Here is a 24,606-nt window from a genome sequence, read left to right as displayed (position 1 = left end):
GAATTTTTTAAAAATTTATTGGAATATAAAATGATCAATGAGAAAATTTCAAAAGCAGCGTCAAAAAAATTTAACATATCTCTGGAGTTTGTCTGAAGAACATATTTGTTTTGTTTATCACTTTTTGATGATAATGTAAGCTCAGAAATTAAAATTGAAATTAATGAATCAATGAATCAGAAACCTAGCAAAACTACAAATTTAAAACATGTACATATTAAAAAAGTCAAGATTGATTCCTTCATGGCTAACAATTTATAAGATTTGAGCGATTTCAACTTCCTACTGAATTTCTAAAATTACATCCAGGTCAATGGAAATCTGATAAACAATTATAATACATGCTTAACAATAAAAAAAATTATGTGATACTGCTGAACGAGGAGTTCAATTGATGGAATCATATAATCGGAGTTTAACTTATATAATGAGGAACAGATACAATACTTATTGTAAGTTGTAGCAATGCATAGAAAATAATTTTCAAATGCAAGCAAACATTATGGTCACCACCTACTCAGAAATGAAAAAAAATCAGTAATTCTAATCATGCTATATCTTTGTTTTTAACACGCTTTATATCTACTTCATTTTTTTCAAAACATGTCCAGATTTGTCAGGGCATAATCAATGGAGACGAAACCCCTTTGAGTGATTAATAGACTTGCTGTAGCTCTATAAATTCAAATTTTCAGCTTAGTGTGTTCTGTAGGTGGACTAATCTTAAACCCTATTGGGATAGGTAGGTAGGTAGGTCTAAAGTGAGTGGGTCTATTCGACCCTCCACCGCAACCAATAAGGGTTTATTGTGGCTCACACCTATTCACACTCGGACAAATAAGCCCAGCTTCTTAACGAAGCCGATTAGTTTGTATGGTGAGTGGTCTTTCAGGTCAGATGGTGAGAGTACGGATCTGCCGAACTCAAAGAACCTGATTGGGTCCCCAGCGGGGCAGGCACAAAGTATATGCTCTGCAGTTTCATCATTTTCCAGACAGAGGCGACACACACTGTCCTCCGACAGTTCAGGTCTCTGCATGTGATGATTCATGATTTTATGAGTAAGAAGGCCTGTTAGACATCGTAGTTCATCCCTACTGTAGTCCAACAACTGTTTGTAATCAAGCTTCGAAGGGTGAATAAACGCCTTGGAGTGAGCCAATCCTGGAAGATTCTGCCAGAAGTCCATAAATCTTCTTGCCATCCAGGTATTCAGTGTTTGTTTGGCAAAGCCCAAAGCGATGCCAATGACAGGTTCTGGTCCAATGAAGCCGCTTGCAGCACCCTCCTTTGCAAGAGAGTCAGCAGCTTCATTGCCTTCCAGGCCAGTATGGCCAGGAATCCAGACCAGAGATAATCTGTTTAGTCTTCCTACCGAGGAGAGTCTTTTTTGGCAATTTGCTACCAATTTAGACGTTGCTCGGTAGGAGCCAAGAGCTTCCAACGCCGCTTGACTGTCTGAGAATATTTTAGTTGACTTGTGTGTGACCTTGGATTTATCCAATCTCTCCTCACACAATTCAATAGCGTAAATTTCCGCTTGAAATTCAGTCGCATAAGTTCCTAGGCAGGTAGATAACTGTGTCCTGGGTCTGCGACTGAAAATACCTGCACCAGAACCGGAAGGTGTTTTTGATCCATCTGTGAACCAACTACTATCTGCTTTTAATATTTCCTTTTCCCGCAGGATTCAGTCCTCTCTACTCGGGAATAGTACTTTATAAGGCAGTTCGTAGTTGACAGTTGGAGGCATAAAGTCAGAGGTCATTTCCAGAATGCTGTGACTTTCAATGTCAACCAACAGTCTGTTGCACTCTGCATTGAATTGATTTGTGCAATTGGCAATGTGCACAATTCTGTGTTCCAGAAAAATGTGGAGAGGAGGTAGATCTAGAAGGATCTCCATGGCCGCTGATGGTGTGGTACTGATGGCACCACTGATAGCCAGACAAGCCTGTCTCTGTAAGCTAGAGAGCTTCGCTTGGGCCGTTTTCTGTAAAGCCTTTGGCCACAAGCAATTGCACCATATGTGATCATTGGTCTGACAATCATCACATAAATCCAATGGATTTGTTTGGGACCTAAACCCCAAGTTTTACCACAAATCCTTCGACATGTCCATAGAGACAGTCTGCTTTGTGTAAAACTTTTTCCAAGTGAGCGTTCCAGGTGAGTCTTTTATCAAGGACAATGCCAAGATATTTCACCTCCGTTCCAAATGGAATGACTACACCATTGAGGGAAAGTGGCGTTAGATCGTCCAATTTCCTTCTCTTGGTGAAGGGGATTCCCACAGTTTTGCTGGGGTTGACAGACATCTGCTCCCTCAGACACCAACTGTGAACAACGTCCAACGCGCTTTGGAGGATATTACAAGCTACCCTTCCCGACGTAGACCTTGCCAGGATGACAAGGTCATCTGCATAAGCTTGTAGATCAACTTTTCTTCTATCGAGGGCATCAAGCAGACTATCCACCAGGAGCGACCACAGAAGAGGAGATAGTACCCCACCTTGAGGGCAGCCCCTGGTGACCCTATTGGGATACTCCCATATCGAATAGATTTTTGAAGAGGTTCTTGAATATACGTTTGTGCCGTAGACTAAACTGATGTGATTTTTAGTAAAGTCATGCTGGCGAAAGGAGAAACAGTATTTGAAATAAATATCGAAAGTTGTAATGATGTTTGACCATTTTATTTGATTGTGGATTAGTGTTGTACAGTTTTTTTCATATAATTGTTGTCATTTCCTGCCAAAGTTCAAATTCAAAGTTTAATGTTTGTCAAATACCCGTCTTGATATAATTCAGTTCCTTATCGAAGCTTTGCTTGTTACAAAAACTAAGTGCTCAACCAACTAGTATATTGATGATTTCCTTTTTCATAGATGCATAGTGGCTGGGTTCAAAAATTAGTTTCCATTCCTACATAAATTTAGGAGAACTAACAAACAAGTAGAGAAATATTTATCAAAAACCAACCAGAATAAATTAGGATATTGGTCACAAAAAACTGAAAAATACCTGAAAGATTTCCTTTAGCAACTTGCTAGACAATCTGAAGTCATTATTTGGTCTTCATACGTTCATTATACTTTTGTAGCCGATGGCAGCTATAGCCACTTCTGTAGCATTTTACAAGAATAAGCCTGCTACTTACTAAAATATTTTTTGCTGTTCTTGGAAGTCGTATGACTTTTACATTTCTTCCTCTCATAATAATAATAATAATTTTATTAGTCTTCAGAAAGACAGTTTTTAGACACGTCAATACAGTTTCTAAAATAAGTTTGTGAGGATAAGATTCGTCAATACAGTTTCTAAAAAATGCTTGTAGATACATTAGATTTACAAAAAATACAAGTTAATAAGGTGAAATTCCAATCTTATCAAAATTGACTAAAATATAAAGCCATGAGTATTTTACAAATTATAAATCACATAACTGACATATTAAGTATATCTATTTAAAGTTGAGTACAAGTTCAGGAGGTGACTTCAGAAGTGCCTCTTTCTTCTTGAACAACTTCGAAAAGTTGATCAGTTTCATATAATGAATGTTTGGTTAATGTTTTCTTCAATAAGTTTTGAATCTTCTGAATGGCAAGTTACGAAATTCAACATATATGGCATTGTATAGCTTAATTCCTATATTATCTGTTCTTTTCAACCTATAAGCTGTAGAAACAAGGTTTGATTTATTTCTTGTATCGTGTTGGTGTATATCCTTGTGAGCAACTTTATTCACAAGTTCTGTTGAACAAGAAGGAGATTTTCATAAACAATAACTGAATATAGGGTCATTATTTTAAGTTTCATAAATATTGGTCGAACCCTTTTCATCGTAATTGGCAGAGATTATGCTTCTTACTGCAGATTTTTGAATGACAAATATTTTATCAAGACATATCTTTGATGCATTACTCCATTTGATTATGCCATACCTCTAAGGACTGAATGAAAAAGTGAATGATATGTTGCAAGTGCTGCACTTTGATTTACTGTTTTTTTTCATTCTTCTGATAGCAAAAACTGTCTTACTGAGTTTACTACACATGCTATTTATATTTTTTTTACTCAAGGTTGCATCATCTGCATACAATATAGTTTCTATATCTGATGAGTTCATATAAATCAGAAGTGGCCACAATATTAATCCTTGTGGCACTTCTCTTAATATTTTTTTTTTCACTCTTGTTGTTTCCCAGATGAACAACATGATATCTTTCTTTAAGGTATGGCTTCATCATGTCTAGACAGACACCTCTCACTGTATAAAAATCTAATTTGGTCAACAAATTTGAGTGATATACAAAATCCAATGATGAAGTATGGCCTGTAAAAATGCTCACATATTTTTCTTGGTGGTCAAAGATGTCTTTTATACTATTTGTAAAAAAATGTATTGCAACAGCTGTCGATTTTCCTTTCCGAAACCCAAATTGATGAACACTCAGAAGATTATTTAAATCAAAAAATTGTACTAGTTGTTCGTAAATTATATGTTCAAAAATCTTTAAAGAGACTGGTAGTATTGGTATCTGTCGAAAATTTTTTGGTTCTGACTGAAACATTCGCACCGTTTATATCTTCAGTTTTTTATTTTTTAACTTAGTTATGATTCTTCTGTCGTTACAAGCCTGAAAAACGTTGACTTATTTGTGTTCATTTCTGTGCTGTTGGTCTAATTTTTATTGCTACCCCTGTAACTCCAAAACATGAAAGTCTTCACACTCTGCTTAGTTAGTTAGTATTGGTCATTTGCTTTATTTTTGGCTACCAGATCATAGGAACATAAGTTACTGTCAGTTCAAGGTGAGAGCTAGTACACCATGTCTAGTTTCAGCTCTCATGTCTTTCCGTTAGTTTCTTTGGCTAGCATCAACGCCTACCGCCGCCTTTATTTTTATCCTATCTATATGTTCGGTCCAGGTCGAAGATCCTCTGTCTTGGTTCAAGGCCTACTGCATTCTTACTGAGTCGTATGCATAGCTCAGTACTTCATTTCCATTGAGGCCTAGAGGACGTAGTAAATTGTTCATTACAACAAACTATAAGGGTTGATAGAAGTATTTTCTCATCATTCCTTCCAATTCCGTATTTAATTGTTATTATTGATTTCAGGATTAATTGGAGTAACGGTCAACATAAAGTATTCAGTAGTATGACGAATATATTGAATAATTTCAATTTGGCAAAATTGGCTCTAAAAGGAATACACAATGAACCATTATTAAGGAGAAATGTGATTGATAAAGCAGTGCAAAGAGTGAGACGCCTATTCGCTTCTGTCACTTGGGACCCCAAAATCACACAGTGGCTACATCAACTGCTTATAGACAACCTTGGCCCTCACTATTTAGCATGTTACCTTGATATATTACAGGTATGTTCTTCCTTCAAGAAATATTATTTCACTTTATTCTCCTTTCGACTGTAGTTTAATTTATTTTCTGGTCATAGAAGTCTACATTGGATTACATAAGTACATGTAGAATCAACTAATAGGATGTTATCAAGTATATGGAACACTCAATGTATCTATAAAAAATTCTCTTTTTTTCTCGTGTTGTTCAGTGACAAGAGACTGCAAACTTATAAACCAGTTAACAATTATAATGAAATTTAGTAAGTAAAAGACCTTCAACTTCAAGAGGCATATATTCAACTTTCTCAATAGAACTAATTAATTTCATAGTTAAATATGGAATGTTCACTAAAAACCAAAAAAGATATAGATTAAAAAAAATGTTATGCTTAAAATATCTTTATCTGTCAAACTCTTGATTGTCTACTACATAGGGGAATACTGTTATGTTTGTCCCCATGGGTTGACCAATCTTAACTTCATTTCATTTTAAATACAATAAACACTTCAACTAAAACTTCAACTATTATTCGAATGTCTATCGCCTTACTAGATCGCTCCGAGTACCGCACTGTAACTTCCACTTGACTCTGGGCGAGTGGATGGCGCTTATATTTGGCAATGGAAGGCGCTGAAATATTCCTCGGAATTCAATCGAAGATGGTGGAATGTTCGACGGGATTTTCATCGATTCGGTGCGAACAACCGAGAAATGTCGGTCGAACTGAGCGCGCTCTTCGCCACGTCACAATTGGTTTATAGCTACCAGTGGCGGCCTGCGTTATTTTCTTTAGGGCATGATTTACAACAATACTATTATTCAAATCAGATTATGGAACATTGGCTGAGTTATATCTAACAAATTGCAGTCAGTGAATAGGAAGACAAGGGCAGAAATGTAAATAGAACTGAGTTACTTCTGAATTTGGAATTTTCCCAAGAAATTATCCTTGAAACGTAATCGTTCATATTATATTAAAACACTGTAAATAATTACACAAACAGTATTAACTAACCATACTTTCTGATAATGAGAATCTAACCATGTTACCTGGGTTCGGTAGCTCTGGTGTAATGGAAAAACTGACATTTTGACATCTCCAGTAGTAATTAGCAGCAATGCATTTGACAGATTCAGTACCAGTTTCTTCATTGGACCATGGCTATATGTTCCAAAGTGAGTAGGTCTATTTCACCTTCCACTTCAACCTGCGGTGATTTATTGTGGCTATGACTACATATCCCAAATTATCATTGTTTCCATTCAACATCTGACAGTGAAGATTGAAATTTTAATTTTATTCAGTGCAAAAAAATTGAATCTAGAAACTTCTATCACAATTAAAATTTATCAATTACAATTAAATAGATGAATATTTGCCGTGGTACCAACATAATGTCAGAAATAAAAATACAAGATATTGCTTGATTTGTCATAAAAGGAGGAAAAAAAGTCTTCAAAATAAGACATTGAGTAAGTGGAATATGATTCACTCAATGTGAAACTGCACAAAAATCTACTTTATAAAATAGTCTCATCAGTGGAATGATATCATTTATTTATACATATTTTTCCTTATCTGAATATTTTGGTCCTATATTTTTCTATTTTATTCGATTTTCTAATCTTACTATCTGTTCATTTTTTCAGGTTGTCTGTCAGGACAGGTTTTATACTGACAGTATGAAAACACTTGACCAATTCCATCACATATCTGATTCTCATTTAACATCAAATATTCTCAACCATATTCAAAATTTGAAATGATATTCAAACAGATATTGATAGTTTCTCATGTTCCAAGGGAATTAATTACGTAAATGTTTATACCCTGACAGCTATCACCTTATTTTCAAGTGGCGGATATTGATGAAGGTTATTAATAATTTATAATCAGAAACTGATTTTTCAATGTCTTTTTGCCGGCACAGGAACATTAGGACTAAGTTGGAAATACAATAATAATAGATAGATAGATAGATAATATATTTGTCTCTTTAGCTTGTTCTTACAACATGAGATATGTCAAAAAAAAATGAAAAACAAACAACAAGTACAAACACATAAACAATAGTCAATTTCACACAAAAGTTAAAACATATTGGATGGATACATATTAAAAACAATACATTTAATGCATACTACATAGATGAAAATGAATCACCCAAACTTTTGAATAAAATCGTCTAAAGTATAAAATGCTCCTTGGATTAAGAACTTTTTCAGTTTATGTTTAAAAGTTTTTATTTTTGTTTCCGATTTCATGCTTTCAGGCAATAAGTTGAATAAATATGTCCATTGCATACAGAGGTGATTTTTTGTGATGTGATCTGAGTATGGGATGTAAGTGAAAGTCATTTTTCTTTCATTTATCGTATCTGTGGTACTCACTGTTTTTGTTTAGTTTTCCTTTATTTAAAAAGGTATACGTCAGTATACCTTAACCGTATATATTAATAATAATCTTCATTTTAGTAGAATACAACCTGATATATACAATAATAATGCAAATTGAAAACGAACAAATACTGACATGTAAAAATATATCAATAGATATAAGAACATAGGCTGGAATCATGATAAAAAAAAGTGGGCTGGTAGGCAGTTGTTGCTGGGACTTTGAGATATAGTTCTTCGCAGTCAACGCACATACTATGTCTGCCGTAGTAGCAGACGAAACGCTTGGGAAGTTTACCTACTACTCTATTTCCAAAAAAAAAGATATATACTGAATATATTTAAGTGTGCAAAGTTAAATTTTGAGAAATATTGGTTAAATGGACTGGATATATTTGTTGAACTCATATATGATATGTAACTCTTTGATCTTCATTTATTAAGATCATCAAATCCTTTATAAAATGAAAATTTAATTACATTTGACACTTTCCAATTGGGGACATGTAACACATTTTTTCCCTGATTGGATAATAATGTACTTGAATTGAAAATAATGAATTAATTCACTGAATTACTCTGGAAGTAATTTGTATCTAATAATTTTGCAGGTATTTTTTGATTTATTGTTGGATTCACAAAGATATGCATCGTAGGCATATTTTTTCGAGTTTTTTAATTGTTTATAATATAAATTTTTAAAAACTTATTCTCGAATCAGATTTATTTTGATTTGAAATTCCAATCTTGTCTCTCATATGTGCTGTAATTAACAAGTGAGGTTCTCCGTTTTTCAATTTTAATATGTTGACATTGTTTAACTCTCTACTAATAACTACTACCCACGATAAGAGGCAGGATTCCAAAGTTTCAACAGAAATTTCCTTCTCATTTAGGTTGGTAATTATGACTTGATAAGTAAAATTTGAAACCTCTGGCGTGAAATTAATCTATTGAAAACTGTTAACGTAGTTAGCGAAACGTGCAACAAGAGATAGCATTTTTGTTCTGGTGAGAAAAAATTGTTTTCAATAGGGTGGTAATTGTATTATCTATACAAATGGCGGTATTAGTAATTACTCTGGCAGGATCGCTAATAAAGAGAATAATCCTCTCAACACGACTTGCATTTTTATTCAATAATTTAGAGTTAACCTCAAGTAGATTTTGCTTCTGGAAAGTAATTGTGCTTTTAACAAAAATAGCTGCACCTTCTTGTATTCTGGAATCATAATATTGTCCGATTGGGGTACCGAACATTCGAACTGAATGGATTTTCACCAAGTATCGTTCAATACTCCAATATTCAATTCTATTGCCATCCAGTAAGAGATTGAAGTAATTTGTGTTGGTATTTATATACAAAAATTAAATGTGAAACTGGAATCTCTGGTGTATAATAAATCCATAACAAGCACTTTTCCCAATCACCAGAAATACAAGACTCTTCTCGACATGTGTTTCGCCGACCAAGTTGACATCTTCAGAAGTTGAAGAAAAGCTATGTTTGTGAGGCTTAGTTATTATCGTTGCCTTAGTTTTACCTATGTTGAGTTTCATTTTATTAGAGTTGAAATGAGTAACTATTGTTGTTTATTCAGTTTATTAATAACACATTGAAGGTTACTACCATAATATTGTGTCATCTGCAATAAGGTCAAGAAAATCACAATAATGGTAATAGTTTATATCATAAATTAGAAAGAAATGAGGTCTCAAGACACTCCCCTGTGGCACCCCAAATGCAGTAACAATAGCGGGAGATGAAACATTTTCTACCCTTATGATCTGTTTACAATCAGTCAAGAACTCTCTAATCTATTTCATTATGGTACCTTGTATACCAATCGCTTCCATTTTCTCTCATTATTTGATGATCAATTTAGTGTCCGACCGAAAGTTCGGTTTCGGTCGAGTTTCGGCAAAAAAACGGGTTTCGGTTTAGTTTCGGTTTCGGCGCCAAACCTGCCAAAACTACGACCGAAACCGAAACTGCATTCGGGAGTTCCCGCGCTGTGATCGGTCATGTTCGGCGCGTTGAATTTCATACAATTGACGAAGATATTTTACCGCTTCCACGTGCCTAATCATGTCGTGACTATTGTGATATTAGGTATCAACTGAAATAAGTAATTTTATGTTTATGAAAACCCATCAATAATATTCAAAAGAAGAATCTACACCTACACACCTCACCTATTTTAAGTATTTTTGAGACGCAATTAATATTTTTTCTTGAATAAGGGTTTTTTATGTTGATTATCAATAAGTAAAAATATCGAAGAGTGCATAACGTTTTGATTTAAAGATAAAAAAAATAAAGACTGACTGATTATAATAACGTTTTCTTTATTTTTCCCTCAAAACATAATCCTTGTAAGGAAGTTTCGGTCGCAAAAACCAGTTTCGGTCGGACACTAGATCAATTCCATAAAATAGTGAAATTCTAAAATAACGATCTAGTATGACATAAAATATTGTTTTTTTAGACATTGAAATACAAATTACCAGCCTTTGCAGATAAAATGATGTACTCGTCAAGTTCTTCACTTCGAATAGGTTCTTTGAACAATATGAATTTAATGTCACTGCTTGAGAAATACTGGGATCCTTTAGCTTCAAGTTTGATGCAGGATAAACCAAAAAAGCTTCCTGGAAATCCAGTATTAGTCATTGTTCCCACAGGGCCTGTCATCACTAAAATGATACACAAATGGATAAAATTACTATCTCATCTGGCTACTGTCGTCACTATTCCAACAAACTTTGGTTAGTGTTATATAATTATATAGATGTGTGGAATGTATTTAGCTATGAGTTAGTCTTTCATATAAAATTTGATTTCAGGTTTATCTAGTCATCGAATGGCCATGCCCAGCATACTTGACCAGCTTTTTTCCGTTACAAGAGGTAAAATTCAGGATGTCAGGGAGGATTATCCAGGACGGCATATTATTTTAGTGGGATTTGGCAGTGGTGCATCACTGGCTCTCCAAGTGGCTCAAGTTGAAAACATTATGTGTGTTGTCAGTATAGGTTTTTCACTGTTAACTGCAGAAGGTAGTAGAGGTGAACCAGATGATAACTTATTGGAACTTCAATGTCCAGTATTGTTTGTTATTGGGCAATGCTCTAATACATCCTCGTGAGTATTTTCATAAAAATTTCTACTAGAGTACAGTGCTTTGTTAAAATACCACTTATTTTAATATTGTGTATCAAGTTGATTTTTCTACTATATTTTTTAAGGCAAGAAGATCTTGAAGAACTAAGAGAGAGAATGAGAGTAGAGACGGGATTGATTGTAGTTGGTTCTGCTGATGATAATTTGAGAGTTACAAAGAAGAAGAAGAATGCAGAAGGAATAACACAGAGTGTTATAGATAGATGCATTGTTGTAAGTATGAAATTTATAACTGGAGCAGATTATTTCAATTTTTTTATTGAAAGTTGAAGTATTAATTTGTTATAATAAGAATGGTTCGATTGATGATATTTTATTCTGTGAAAACAAAGGTCTAATTTATATAAACAGTATAAACTTTTATGTTGTCGTTGAGATGATCAAGTTGCTTTTATGATTTTTATTAAGAAACCTAGAAAATTTATCATTACAAAACATCAAGATACTTAATAACCCAAACACAAACCATCTCCAAACTTGACATGCTAAGTGGATAGGGAACCACAATAAAAAATAACTAGGTGTATTCATTTAAAATGAATACTGGACAAAAATTAAAATCTGGAATAAAATGGTTTTTTCTTCAATCGTTTTCTATGTTGATAATACATTTTAGTGTCAATTATCTAACAGTCAAATCTCAGAATAAATAGAACTATCAGTAATTCTGAATTCATAGTATCAAAATATATACAGGGTGTTTCAAATTTGATCATCACCATTGGTATCTCGGAAACTATGAGAGATAAGAAGATTGTTAAATTGTGGCAAAGTTGCGCATTTACCTCTGTTGAGAAAGTTCTGAAATTCCGAGAAAATCCGGAGATATACGGAAATAACAGAAATTTCGGAAAATGGTTTTTTTTTCTGGCTTTATTTTTCGAAGGATCCGAAAATAAATTGCACTTCCACATTGTCACTGTTTCCTTGCTACGACGTTTCATCTTCCAGCCACCATCACCAACTTAATTTTTTGTTATGGGCGCTACATTGGATTCTTTCTATTTTGATTAGAACCAGACTTTACCTTTTCAATGATGTATCATAAGTTATCATTCTTTTTCGAAAAATTGGAGATATTGAAAAAAAAAATTCTTATCATAATAGGCTTTGACTTTGATGTTTCTAAATTTGTCTTTCAATTTGTTATACTCAATGACATTCTGTTATTGTACAAGTCATTGAATTTTTGGCGAAAAATGGCTTTCACGAATGAAGAAAAAAGAGATATGATACAAATTTATTACAAATACGATAGAAACAGTGTTAGGACATCGGAAATGTATTTAAACTTGTATCCCGAAAGACAATAACCACATCGAACTATGTTCAAGTTATTGGATCAAAATCTCACCGAGTTTGGTTCGTTTGAAAATCCAATAAAAAAATACCGAGACAGAATCAACAATCAAAATTTGATAAATGAGGTGTGTATGAGGTAAATTAGACATTGTGTCCTTTTCAATGAAAATATAACTTTGAATAAAACAATAATTAACTAAAATGTAAAGACAAAAGTAAATCACAGCAAATGCTCAAAATGCTGACCTTGTTCATGATAATACAACTGTGCCCTTCTTCGAATATTATTCTCCGCACGATTAATTTCCCTCCTCCTCAATCTTCCAAACTCTCTAACAATGCTGTGTTGAAGGTACTAACTATTTTGATATTCCCACTGACCATAAACTTTATTTTTCAGTGTATCCCATAAGAATGTATCCATAACACTTAAGCCTGGAGACCTTGCTGGTTTCCAGACTTAATGTATGTATAAGTTTGAAAATGTCCTTATAGGACGAAACTGCAGTAACGTTAATTACAAATGAAAGTGGTAAAAAACATAGAAAGTTTCAATTCTCTTTTCTTCTTTATAAGGACTGTGAAAAAAAGTTTCAACGTTCAAACTAAACAAACTATTAAGACTGGTTTGAAAGAACACTGTATCTTGTTTCATAAACTAGAAAAATGTAGTGCCACTCAACATACTTTTAATCCAGAACCAATAAATTGAATTTTGGACAGCGATAAGGATCCCATTTCAAATAGTCTTTTGTCCACTTTTTTAAAAACCTTCCTTTTTCAAAGATATAATTATATATAAAAAATGAAAAAATTATTGAAGTAATGGTGTAAATGAAACTACATTGTTAATAATAAATACGCTAGGTTATTTTATAGAAAATTATTCAGATAATACCCTAAACGACAATTTGGTTGTAAAAAGACACATTCATAAGAGAATTACACAAAGGAAATTAATAAGCATAATAAAGAGAAAAACGATTTGTTGCTTTTGAGCTTTAGTTTCATATAATGAAAAAAATCGAGAAAATTTACAAAGATCAAAGGCTGAACAAAGTTACAATTGTTTTTATTCAATTTGAATGTTTCTAGTATCATCTGTTTCATAAGTTGAAAGGATATATGTTGGAAAACTTTAATTATTGAAAGAATAACTCTATTCATAACTTATTTTCAGGATGAAGTAGGCGAGTTCATAAGCGGCATAATCCTGTCTCCATATCCTCCCCAAATCCGCCAGTCTCCTACCCATGTACCTCCTGACATTCCAGTTAAAAAAGGTAAACCTGAGCGAAAGCGCTACAACTCTAACACAAGCTCTTTGGATAGTGAACCACCATCTCCAAAACCTAGGACTACTCGACCAGGTTACAAATAAGACAATTCGTTCTGATTGAGGGTGAACAAAACAAGAATGTACCATTCTTCATTTATTTTGCTCCTTTGGCTTTCAAGGAAAATATTGTCTACAATGCTCTATCAAAAATATTTATAAGTTAATTCCAGTGAACTGAAGTACGTGTTTTATATACATTGATGACAGTACTTCTCTTCGATTATTTTGTTCTTATCAAAAGTTAAACGCAAAACAAATGTTTCTATTTTTGTTCACCATCATATACTTTGCATGGTTCAGCTCTCAAAGAAATGTGCTAAAAAAATTTGTTCATGCTATTTTACAATTGTCTAAGGGCTGGTACTTTGTGACTCCATTAAATTAGATTTAACAATGATTATCTTTCAATCTTGAATTCAAGGACTTCACCAGTTGATCAAAAATTATTCACGTTTAAAAGTGGCTCTGTCTCAATTAACTGCATAACAGATTGTCAATCAAATATATTTGATAATGATCAGTTTGATTACCCGGTGTTCTATGTATTTCTGTAAAATATATTTTCTTGGTAATTGCCTTTGCAAAAGTTATCAATATAACCGTACACAAATTTAAGGTAACATCAATGTCACAAAGTAGATTTTTGCTAATCATAGGTACTTTAAACAGGGTTAATTTAACAGTTCTGATTTACTAATCATGATTTCAACAGAGATGTAAAGTACCGACCCTTACTCTTGCAAACATGAATTTGTTATTTCAATGTTTAAAAATGTAGAGGAAATAAAACAATATAACTCGAGTTCAAGTGACATGGTTCGGAGATGATACTCTTTTTTTCGAAGTGTTATATTTTGATAACCTAAAATTATTGTACAATTAAAATATGTGGTATACACTTTATAAGGATGTGCTAAGAATATCTCCAGCAGATTCAAAAATGTATTCATTTGCACTCCAGGAGTTGAATATAGTGAATATCTTTAGATACATTGCTTTATATGCAACAAAAAACAAAGATTTTGAATATTGTACACAGTTCTTCAAAATTAGAGGTGCATTAACTTTTAAAGAAAATCAATGTACAGAATATAGGATTTTGCTCAAAATTATCATTATCTTTGCATATTCAGAATGGAATTTGCAAATGAATTTCAATTTAATATGGAAAGAATTATTTGAATTGACCATATTGGACGAGAATTAAGTGATGGCTAGGTTTAATATTTCATTGTTGGCTAATATGATTTCCGTCATACCTGTCAATATCATAAGTAATAACAATTCAGACATTTTTCTTATATTTGAACTTTTTCATTTATTAGAAACTTCTAATCAAAATATAAAACCTGGCCACCACTTGTTCCTGATCAATTTTTCAACTGAATTACAAAAAGTTTATGTGGCGCCATCTAATGGGTTAGATTGGAATTGAAAGAATTGGCACAAATTCGTTGGTGACAACAATGAAATATAAAACCCGGCCACCACCTATTCCTTATCGAATATGGTCAATTGAACAAAATTGTGTTTAGGTGTAAGCCTGTGTTCCAGAGTTCGATTAGGTCAATCTTTAAAGTGCAGTCAGTATTTTACTACAGAAATTAATGGTTTGTTTGATACTATGTTGTACCTGTTCGGATTCAAAAGTGTCTGAACTGTAGCTAATTCTGAGTTTTGTACGGTTTGCAAGTTATAAAATGAGTAAAAAAAATTCTGGTATTAATAAAAGGTTTTTTGAAAACGTTGGAATATTTTCCTGAATTCCTGATAATGTGTATAATTTGAGCCAGTGTGCCTACAAAATCAAGACAAAAAACAGTCTAAAAAATTTTTATCAGTCTTCCTAATATACATTCCGTTTCTCGTAGTAAACTTTCTTTATGCTATTAATCTATTTTCACCATTCCTATCACTTTTTAAACACAAACGGGAGTCAATTTTTCTCAGACTCCTCTCCAGCTTTGTTGAGTTGATCTTGAATATCTGTTCCCTTAGTGAAAACTTGACATCAATGTAGAGCTAGAGATTGTAAAGGTTCAAATCTGAACTATTCAGTGGGGGGTATAGTTGCTACGCTAAGAGCATTCAAGAAATCTACTACAATGTGCGCTGACAAAAATGAAATATAATTTTGTTAATGTTCTAATGCAGCCATTTTTTTGAATTATGGTAAATTTTAACGTAAACCGATTTGTAATAATCACCCCAACAGCATGTTAATATAAGAAACTAACAGATTCATAAAAGATTATGATATAAATTTACTGAAAAAAATTATTTGTATTTCGTATATACTTTTTTTCTTCATTTTATTTTGAATTTACTCCATATTCCGGATAATTTTATTTACAATAAAATATCCTTTATATAAAATGGATCTTATAAATAATTTCTGCTTAATGAATAAAATTTTAAAATTGATTTTAATGTAGATTTTTTTTTCAGTTGGTCGACCACCAGGATCAAAAACAAAAAACCGTCTTGGTCTTGAAGCGAAATGGGCCCAGCAAATGGCTCAAGGTAACACGCGTCCTTCATCTCCTACTCCTAGTCCTCCACCTCCCTATCCCAAAATTCCCACACCCGATACATCTTCTACTGATAGTTCTCAGCCTGATAAACACTTTCCAAAAACCACTGACCCTAGCGTTAAAAAAATAAGAACACTCAAACCAGTTGTCAGCTCAGATAAAACACCAACAACATCACCTTTAAAAAGTTTATCAACAACGCCAGGTTAGTTTCTGGGAGAACAAGTCTTATTTTGTGTTTTTGTGCACTGTTTGTGAAAAACACAGCAATAATAAATACACCAGAATGCCAGCTTTTCAATTGTACGGGTAATCTTCAACAAATGGATGTAAATATAATTGCTTTTCATTATACTTCATTTTTTCAATAACTTCCTTCTGGATAAGGTTTCAAATCCGTAGATGATTCTATGCTAACCAAATTTACCTGTATAACAAAGCTCATCAAATTTTTCAAATAATAATTGAACCTCTCTATTTCTTCTAAAAATATGAGTAGTCGAATAACATTTTTGGTTAGTTCCTTGTATTTTTGATATGTTCATTGTTCAATGACGCCTATAACGCCAGATGAATTGAGAACAATCTTAATAAAACTACCTCAAAGACAGGAATTGATGACATTAATGGAAGAGTTTTGAGATCAGTTGTGGGTTTAATTTTTGAACTACTGGCATATCTCATAAACAAGTCATTTTCAAGAGGTATCTTTCCGGAGCTAAAACAATCAAAATATATTCCAATATTTAAAAATAACCGTTCCAAACATGATGCTGCAAACTATCACGCTATTTGTGTTCAGAATCAAATTTCCAAAGCGTTTGAAGCTACCTACTTTGTCCGACTGATCTCCTACTTTGAACATTACAATATCATCTCTAATAACCAAAACTGATTCAGGAAAGCTAAATCAACTTCAACGGCTATTGAGCAAACTCTCGACTTTATCTATGAACAGCCTAACAACAAGAAGAATGTACTAGGTATATTATATGATTTAACTCTTGCATTTGATACTGTTAACCATGACTTTCTCTTTCGTAAATTATACAGCATAGGAATTCGTGATTTACCACATGATTGGATAGTATCATATTTGACAAATCGTACGCAAGTGACAGTAATAAATAATAGCAAATCTGACTGTAAAACTGAGTTAGGAGTGTCCCAGGGGTCCAATTTATATTTTCAAATGACATCTACGATACGTGTACCACACCAAATAGAATGGTACTTTACGCTGATGACACAAATATACTCCTAGCGCATAAAAACGAAAGTCTTGTAAACTTGGGTAATTATGCATGTGATGAATTCAGTAAATACTGTAGCGACAATTACCTTGTCGGCAATATAAAGAAAACCAAGTTTATCAATTTCTTACCCAAAAACGGTACCTCAAATCCAGATCTAATGAACAACATCAATATGTGTGGTGAAACTCTGGAATATTGCCAGGTAGGTATATTTTTAGGAATACTCCTGGATCAAAAGCTAATGTGGGAGGCATATATGCGTAAAGGTTGGCAGTGCAAACTACGCAATTCGGAATCTGCGAGACACTGTCTCTACTGAAGTTATAAAATTCATATATCATGGAATGGTACAATCATAGCTGCAGTATGGATTGTCCTTCTGGGGTAACTCTGCATATACTGACTGCATTTTTAAGGTTCAGAGTCTTTCAATGTATGGACAAGTCTCGTCCACTGGACTCTTGTAAACCACTATTTAAAAAATTTAGCATCTTACCATTGCCGTGCCTCTACATATTACAGCTAGTATTATTCATCTATGATAATAAATTTTCCCCTTTACTCATACTTCTTACGTATTTTTTGAATGCCATTTTTCACTTAATTTATCTCTAAAATCTCAATAGAAAGTGTTATTTTTTCAATCTGTAACATTGAAGTGTATTTCTTTTATTACAAAAAATGTCAAAGATGTTTATTTTTCCGTGCGAGTGAAAAAGTAAGTTCCTACTGAATTTTTTGGGATAAATGAATTAAAAATTATTAAATTAAAAATGAATGAATTCGATTATCAAAATTTTCCTTTAAAATTAAGCAAACTTCTTATTTTTTCTCACTACATCAACTTGTTTAATATTTCCATAGAATAATGACATCATAGTGCCGCCATATTGAATTTGGAGAAAATTGCTTCTACGCCGCCATTTTCAATAGTGATTTGTGTTTTATCGGCATTCTCTTATCCTTGGTATTATTTTTAAATTCTACGAAAAAAAAAACGGAAGAAGAACCTATAAACATTTTGAAAAAATCAAGAATGTCGTACAAGCAGTGTCGTGGTTAAATAATTTTTCACTATACAAATTAATGTTGTTTTGGTATAAATTGCATAAGTTATAATTCACTGCGGCCTCCCCTTTAGTGCACCCGCAATTCTGCAATAAGAAATACAACTGTTACACTAAATAACGCATGGTTCATCAAAGTTCGCTCTATTTATTAAGTTCATTAGAAAACAATTTATAACAATAATTTCTTGGTATGTTTTTCACCAACTAAAACATTATCCATTTTGAAAGTCCTTTTCCTGTGTGATATCAGAACATAAATAAATAATACAGTTGTGATTAAGGGCTGTAACTGAGTTGGATATTTCATTTTGTTTATATTACCACAAATTCAAATTATGAAATTTAAAATTTTCAAATTTTGCATAGACGAGGTTGTAGTACAAATATTATACTATTAGTTCGGTAAAAATGAAGTATAATGGAAAAGGAAAGGGAAAAATTCATAGATCTGTTGCATGCTCAAAACTTTTGAGGTCTGTTCAAAAAATAAGAAAAATATTCAAATTTCGCGGGGTACGTACATTCGATTGGCATTTTTTTAATTATTTTATGTTGGTACACTCGTCTCGAACACATGTTCACAGTTTCAGTGGTTTAGAAAGAAAAAGCACGCCAAGTTCATCCAATGTCAAGGTTTTGCTCGCTGTTCTCTTCGATTACCGTGGCGTAGTGCATCAGGAGTTCTTGACACGTGGTCGTATGGTCAATTAGAGATATCTTGAAGTTATGCGCCACTTGCGACAAGCAATACGAAGAAAACGTCCGGTATTGTGGAAAAACAATTCAATACCTCAGCCACCGTAATCATACCTCAGCTACAGTATCCACCAGATTTGGCCTCCTGCGACTTTTTCCTGTTCCCAAGTTTGAAGAGATTTATGAAAGGACGGCGTTTTGCGACGATTTAGTTGATAAAAACCGAATCGCTGAGAGAGCTCAAGCACATACCAAAAAGTGCATATCAGAACTGCTTCGAGGGTTGAAAAAACGCTGGCACAATATCTGAGAGGGGACTACTCTGAAGGGGTCAAAATAGAAATTGATGAGTGAATAATTATTTTTTGAGACAAATGAAGATTCACCTTATTTTTTGAACATACCTAGTATTATTGGTGCACAAGCATGTTGTAGTGAAAGTCAGAATCAATGTTTGTCTCAATAGCAGTGTTTTTCAGCGAGAATGCAAGCTTATGGACTTAATAGATCTGTTCTGCAAGGAAATACCTCAAATTTGTCAACTTTACTACAGGGCGGTATTAAGACTATTCCACCATCCCAACCCAAACCTTCATCTTCAGGAATTAAAGGTAACGTTTTCTTGTTGCTGAGATGCGTAAAAAACATGTGTATGTATTTCGAAATCAGTTTTTGTTTCAGGTTTATAATATTGTTAATTATTATTGACAAAATAGTTAAGGCGCTCGCGGCCGAGGTTTTCAATGTCACTATTTTTCGGGTTCGAAGGCCGTGGATTTTTGGAATTTTTTCCTGTCGCAGGCGCGAGTGGCTAGCTTCTTCAGAGGTTTATACATCCTGGATTAATATCATCGGATATTGATCCAGCGCCAGCGAAACGTCAGGAAAAAATTCCAAAAATCCACGGCCTTCGAACCCGAAAAATAGTGACACTGCATATTTATTATTGTTAATAATAATAATAATAGTCTTTATTTCAAAAATATGGCGACTATTACAGCTTGTACACAGACAACATGGAATGAAATAATGTCAAAAAAAAAAAACTACACATACTATACATATACATTTCTATAATTCAGTTTGGTCTAAATAGTCACTAACACTATATGGTTCTGAATCTATTGAATACTTTTTCATTTTTTTCTTAGATTTCTTGATGCTCCTCAAATCTTTGATTCGATTAGGCAATTTACTGTACAGCTTCATTGACATGTAATGAGGAGCTTTTTCTGTTATGGTTAACCTATGTATAGAGAGCACGAAATTATTTATTCTTGTTCCATAGATATGTTGATTAATATTGTTAAAGAACGGATGCCTATTTTTCAATACAAATATTAAGCATTCATAAATATAAAGAGCATATATCGTCATTATCCCATTATTCTTGATGACATATCTACACGATTGATTATACTTCAAATTAGTCATCATTCTGATTGCTATTTTCTGAATTACAAATATTTTATTTATATTACTATTGCTTCCCCAAAATATGATTGCATATCTAGCTACAGACTCAAGCATTCATAAATATAAAGAGCATATATCGTCATTATCCCATTATTCTTGATGACATATCTACACGATTGATTATACTTCAAATTAGTCATCATTCTGATTGCTCTTTTCTGAATTACAAATATTTTATTTATATTACTATTGCTTCCCCAAAATATGATTGCTATCTAGCTACAGAATCAGTAAAAATATAAAATTTTTACTGATTCTTTTTTGAGATATTTGTGAACCACCCTTAGTCCATTCGAAATTTTGCTCAATTTGTTAGCTGTATAATCAATCTGTTTGTTCCATTTCAAGAATTCATCAATATGAAGCCCTAGAAATTTGGTGCTTTCTGAATATTTTATAGTAATGTTTTCAATATTCAAATTTTGAGGTCGATTTATCTGTAATTGATTAGTTCTAAAGAGTATAAGATTAGTTTTAGGGTACACTACAGCTACAATGGCTTACTTTGCACTGATCGAATCTCATATTCGCCATGGAATAGCTTTCTGGAGCTATTGTAATTTACATTTACAGAATACGATATTTAAGCTACAGAAGAGGTCTTTGAGATTATTATCGAATCATGAATTCTACCATGATAACCTAAAAATTCTTGATTTTTCAATGTTCACCTAAACTTCTTAATGTTTTATTTGTGAAATTTCTATGTTTGTATTTTTAAAATTTTGTCATGTATTGTATTTTGTATTTTTTATATTTTATGACACTCATTTAATTCTTTTACAAGACTTTGTCAATAAGATACTAATCTTCCGACAATAAAGTATATTATTGATTGATTGATTGATGAGTGTCATGAAAAAGATGTGAAAAAACTCATTAAGCCCCTGAGGCTGCAGAGTTTTTCGGAGACTTGGAAGAAATGGACAAGTCAGATGGCTCCCAGGTAGAGAAAAAAAGTGATAGTCCAAAGAAATTTTCATTGTCTGCTGTAATTTTTTTTAAATTGCCTTATTCAAGAAAAATTAAATTCTTTTACTGTTAGAAACGTGTCAAGAAGAGGATTTTAGAACATTAAATATTATAACAGTATACGTTAATAAAATATATTATCATTTTGTCAGGAAATACTTCATAAAAACCTTTCTTATATCAATCACCACGTGGTTAAGTATAGTTGTTCAATTAGAGATACCAGAATAAATTGGATTTTAGCAATAAGAAGTGATATGATGTTATTTGAAACAAAAACATATTAGTTCATCTCACGATTCATGGGAATGTATTGTTTTCAGTTCTGGATGCTGCAACAAGCTATTTTTCGATACTCCATTTACTTATTCATTATGATAGTTGAATGTTATCAAATGTTTTAAGTGGTAAAATAAAATCAGTTTTGATGTTATCATCACAGAGTAGAAAATGTTTTCTAAGAAATTAATAACTTTCATTTCAGTTCTTGAAAATGTGACGTTAAACAGCAGCACGACAGCAAAACTTATTCAAAATAGGACAATTGACTTATCGAAAATAACCCTAATCAACTCGGTTAAAGGTGCACATCCATCTATGAATAATGTGTTACTACTGCCTGACGGAAAATTGAAGAATCTTCCTGGTTCGACAGTGAAAGGTACAGGCGGTACGCCGATTTTGCTGCCACTTAGTCCACAAAGAGGACCACCAAAACCTAATAGTAAGTTTTCTTATCCATAATAATAAACAGTTTTCGTGAATTGTTTTTATGTGTTTCACTACAAAGTAGCTTCTTCAGTTGAACTGGTATATCAAAGTATTCTATATTAATTATTCCTTTATTTTGCATAAGCTAATATACAGTATGTTTGATCCTAACTATCATTAGGCTAATGTCAAAATATTCAAACTATGAATTACAAATATATACATATATATGACTGGTTGCAATCACAAATAATAAACTTCAACCACTCATATGAAATATCTACACATAGGTGGGCAACAAAGGTAAGACCAAAGTATAGCAACAAACACAACACTTTAAAAACCTTGGAATAGTAATGAAGTTATTGAACTCAAGAAATAACAATAAAATAAAATCAAATCAAAATCACTCACCCATTATGTGCATTTTGAACCTTCCCTTGAATTGACTTATTGAATTACAATCTTTGATACCATGATCTAAATTATTGAAAGTTAATATTCCTGCATGATGAATAGATTTTTCAGTACACTTCTTATTTTTGGTTCCTACATGGATATTTCGGTTGATTCTGGTATTATAATTGTGATAATTTTCATTATATGTTATTTTTCTGCTCAAGTAGTTCGGCGTTAGATAGTGATGCATCTTATATATCAGTACCATTGTTTGATAGTACACATAGTCTTTTAACACTTTCAATGCGGAAGGCGCACACGTGCGGCTTAGTTAGGTAAAGATATATGCGGACGGCGCACTTGAGCGTCCTGAGTCCTGTAAATTATAATGAACTCTTAGATAATCCCGCACGTACGATTGGGCTATGAACTTTTCTCCGCATATTTGGACATATGTGGAGAAGATTCCTACAATATTCGTTTCTCAGACAAATAAATCGCTCGCTCCTAGGTAGCATCGGTTTGCTAGTAGTTTACAGAAGGCATAATAATACCAGTGTATCTAATACGTTTTATTTATTTGTGCACTGTGCTCATTTTTTGAGTTCTTCTGGGTCTTCACGTCACGTCATTCACCTCCTACTGGTAAATGCTTATTTACTATTTAGAAAATATGATAATAGACCAAATATATCATTCTATGATTTTCGACTAGCAGTAATTGAAAAATTATTGCCGGAAAAATTAGTTGAACCTACCCCAGAAGTTTCACAACATTTACCATCTAAAATAGGTATAACGAATGGAAAACTCTAGGAAAAAAGTGTCGTATGTGTCGTCAAAAAAACATTCGAAAAGACACAATTCATCATTGTTTGATAATAATAATCGACTTTATTCCGTATTTAATATTACATAATAGGCGAAGTTTGGCTATTAGCCACTCTTACACTTAACCTAATATGCATTATAAAAATAACTGGACCAAATAAAAATAGATTGTGTGATGAGACAAATTGTTAGATACAACAGGATCATAGTTTAATGTATATATTTAATTCTTCTGATCACATATTGAATTTTGCTTTTAGTTTCTTTTTGAATGTGGATTTCGAGAATTTCATGAGATCCTTAGTAATCGTATTATGAAAAAATACAGCAAGAAAGGAAAATGATTTTCTAAACATGGCTGACGAATGACGAGGGATGTGTAAGTTTTCGTTAGTTCGAAGGTTGTAAGGATGGAGCTCTAACCTTTTTGTTAATTTATTGAATAGAGAAACAGGTATTTTAGATTTCAGTATTGAATAGGTGATATTGAAGTAGTTATATTCCCTGAGAACGGACATTGATACCCAACCAAGGTTGGCACGAGCTTGATGTGTCCACAAAAACGAGGGTTATGTCTTGAGCCATGTTTTCAAGAATATTGTTGTTGAGCTTACCGTGAATTGTTTTTGTTTGTTTTTTTCTTGTGCTTTGTTTTGTTAGATATCTCATTTTTTCGTTTTTCGTCCAAAAATAAAACTTTTTTTTTATTAATAATGATTTTTTACTTTTGAATTTCAAAACATTTTAAAACTGCAATTCAAAATGCTAGACGCACAAGTGCGCTTTCCGCATATAACCAGAAAATGTTCTAAATATGCGGTGAGCGCTCATGTGCGCTTTACAAAAAAAACATGATCAAACACTAAACAAGGTTTGATTACGATCAAGACATCGTTATCTAACATATAAGGAACTTTTTTGATAAGATTGAAATCAAATATTAATTCCGCACTGTACGGTACCATATTTATTACTATCGCAGTAAAAGTGCGTTAATGACATCCATTTCAATTCCCTCAACATGTTGACTATTGGCGTGTATCTTGGTACACCCAGTATGATATAATGCA

General features: G+C 32.8%; 1 protein-coding gene across 4 annotated transcripts in view; it reads left to right on the top strand.

Annotated features, from left to right (window-relative positions):
* The window catches only part of Rcd1 (Reduction in Cnn dots 1), a 31,579-nt gene that overhangs the window by 1,539 nt on the left and 5,434 nt on the right, over positions 1–24,606 (top strand). Inside the window, exons 3-10 of one of the 4 annotated variants that reach the window (XM_074172848.1) lie at positions 5,125–5,386; positions 10,256–10,535; positions 10,614–10,911; positions 11,016–11,163; positions 13,433–13,535; positions 16,040–16,114; positions 19,627–19,758; positions 22,080–22,319. In XM_074172848.1, coding sequence (XP_074028949.1) covers positions 5,125–5,386; positions 10,256–10,535; positions 10,614–10,911; positions 11,016–11,163; positions 13,433–13,535; positions 16,040–16,114; positions 19,627–19,758; positions 22,080–22,319 — 1,538 coding nt within the window. Of the gene's footprint in view, positions 1–5,124; positions 5,387–10,255; positions 10,536–10,613; positions 10,912–11,015; positions 11,164–13,432; positions 13,623–16,039; positions 16,331–19,626; positions 19,759–22,079; positions 22,320–24,606 lie in introns of all 4 variants that reach the window. The other 3 variants (XM_074172846.1, XM_074172847.1, XM_074172845.1) reach the window with 3 other exon arrangements.

This window comes from Leptinotarsa decemlineata, unplaced genomic scaffold (genome assembly GCF_025532065.1).
Source record: "Leptinotarsa decemlineata unplaced genomic scaffold, Ldec_3_MD MMD2_tig00000199_RagTag_RagTag, whole genome shotgun sequence".
In the NCBI taxonomy this organism is placed as follows: Eukaryota; Metazoa; Arthropoda; class Insecta; order Coleoptera; family Chrysomelidae; genus Leptinotarsa; species Leptinotarsa decemlineata.
This window is presented reverse-complemented; position numbering and strand designations above follow the sequence as displayed.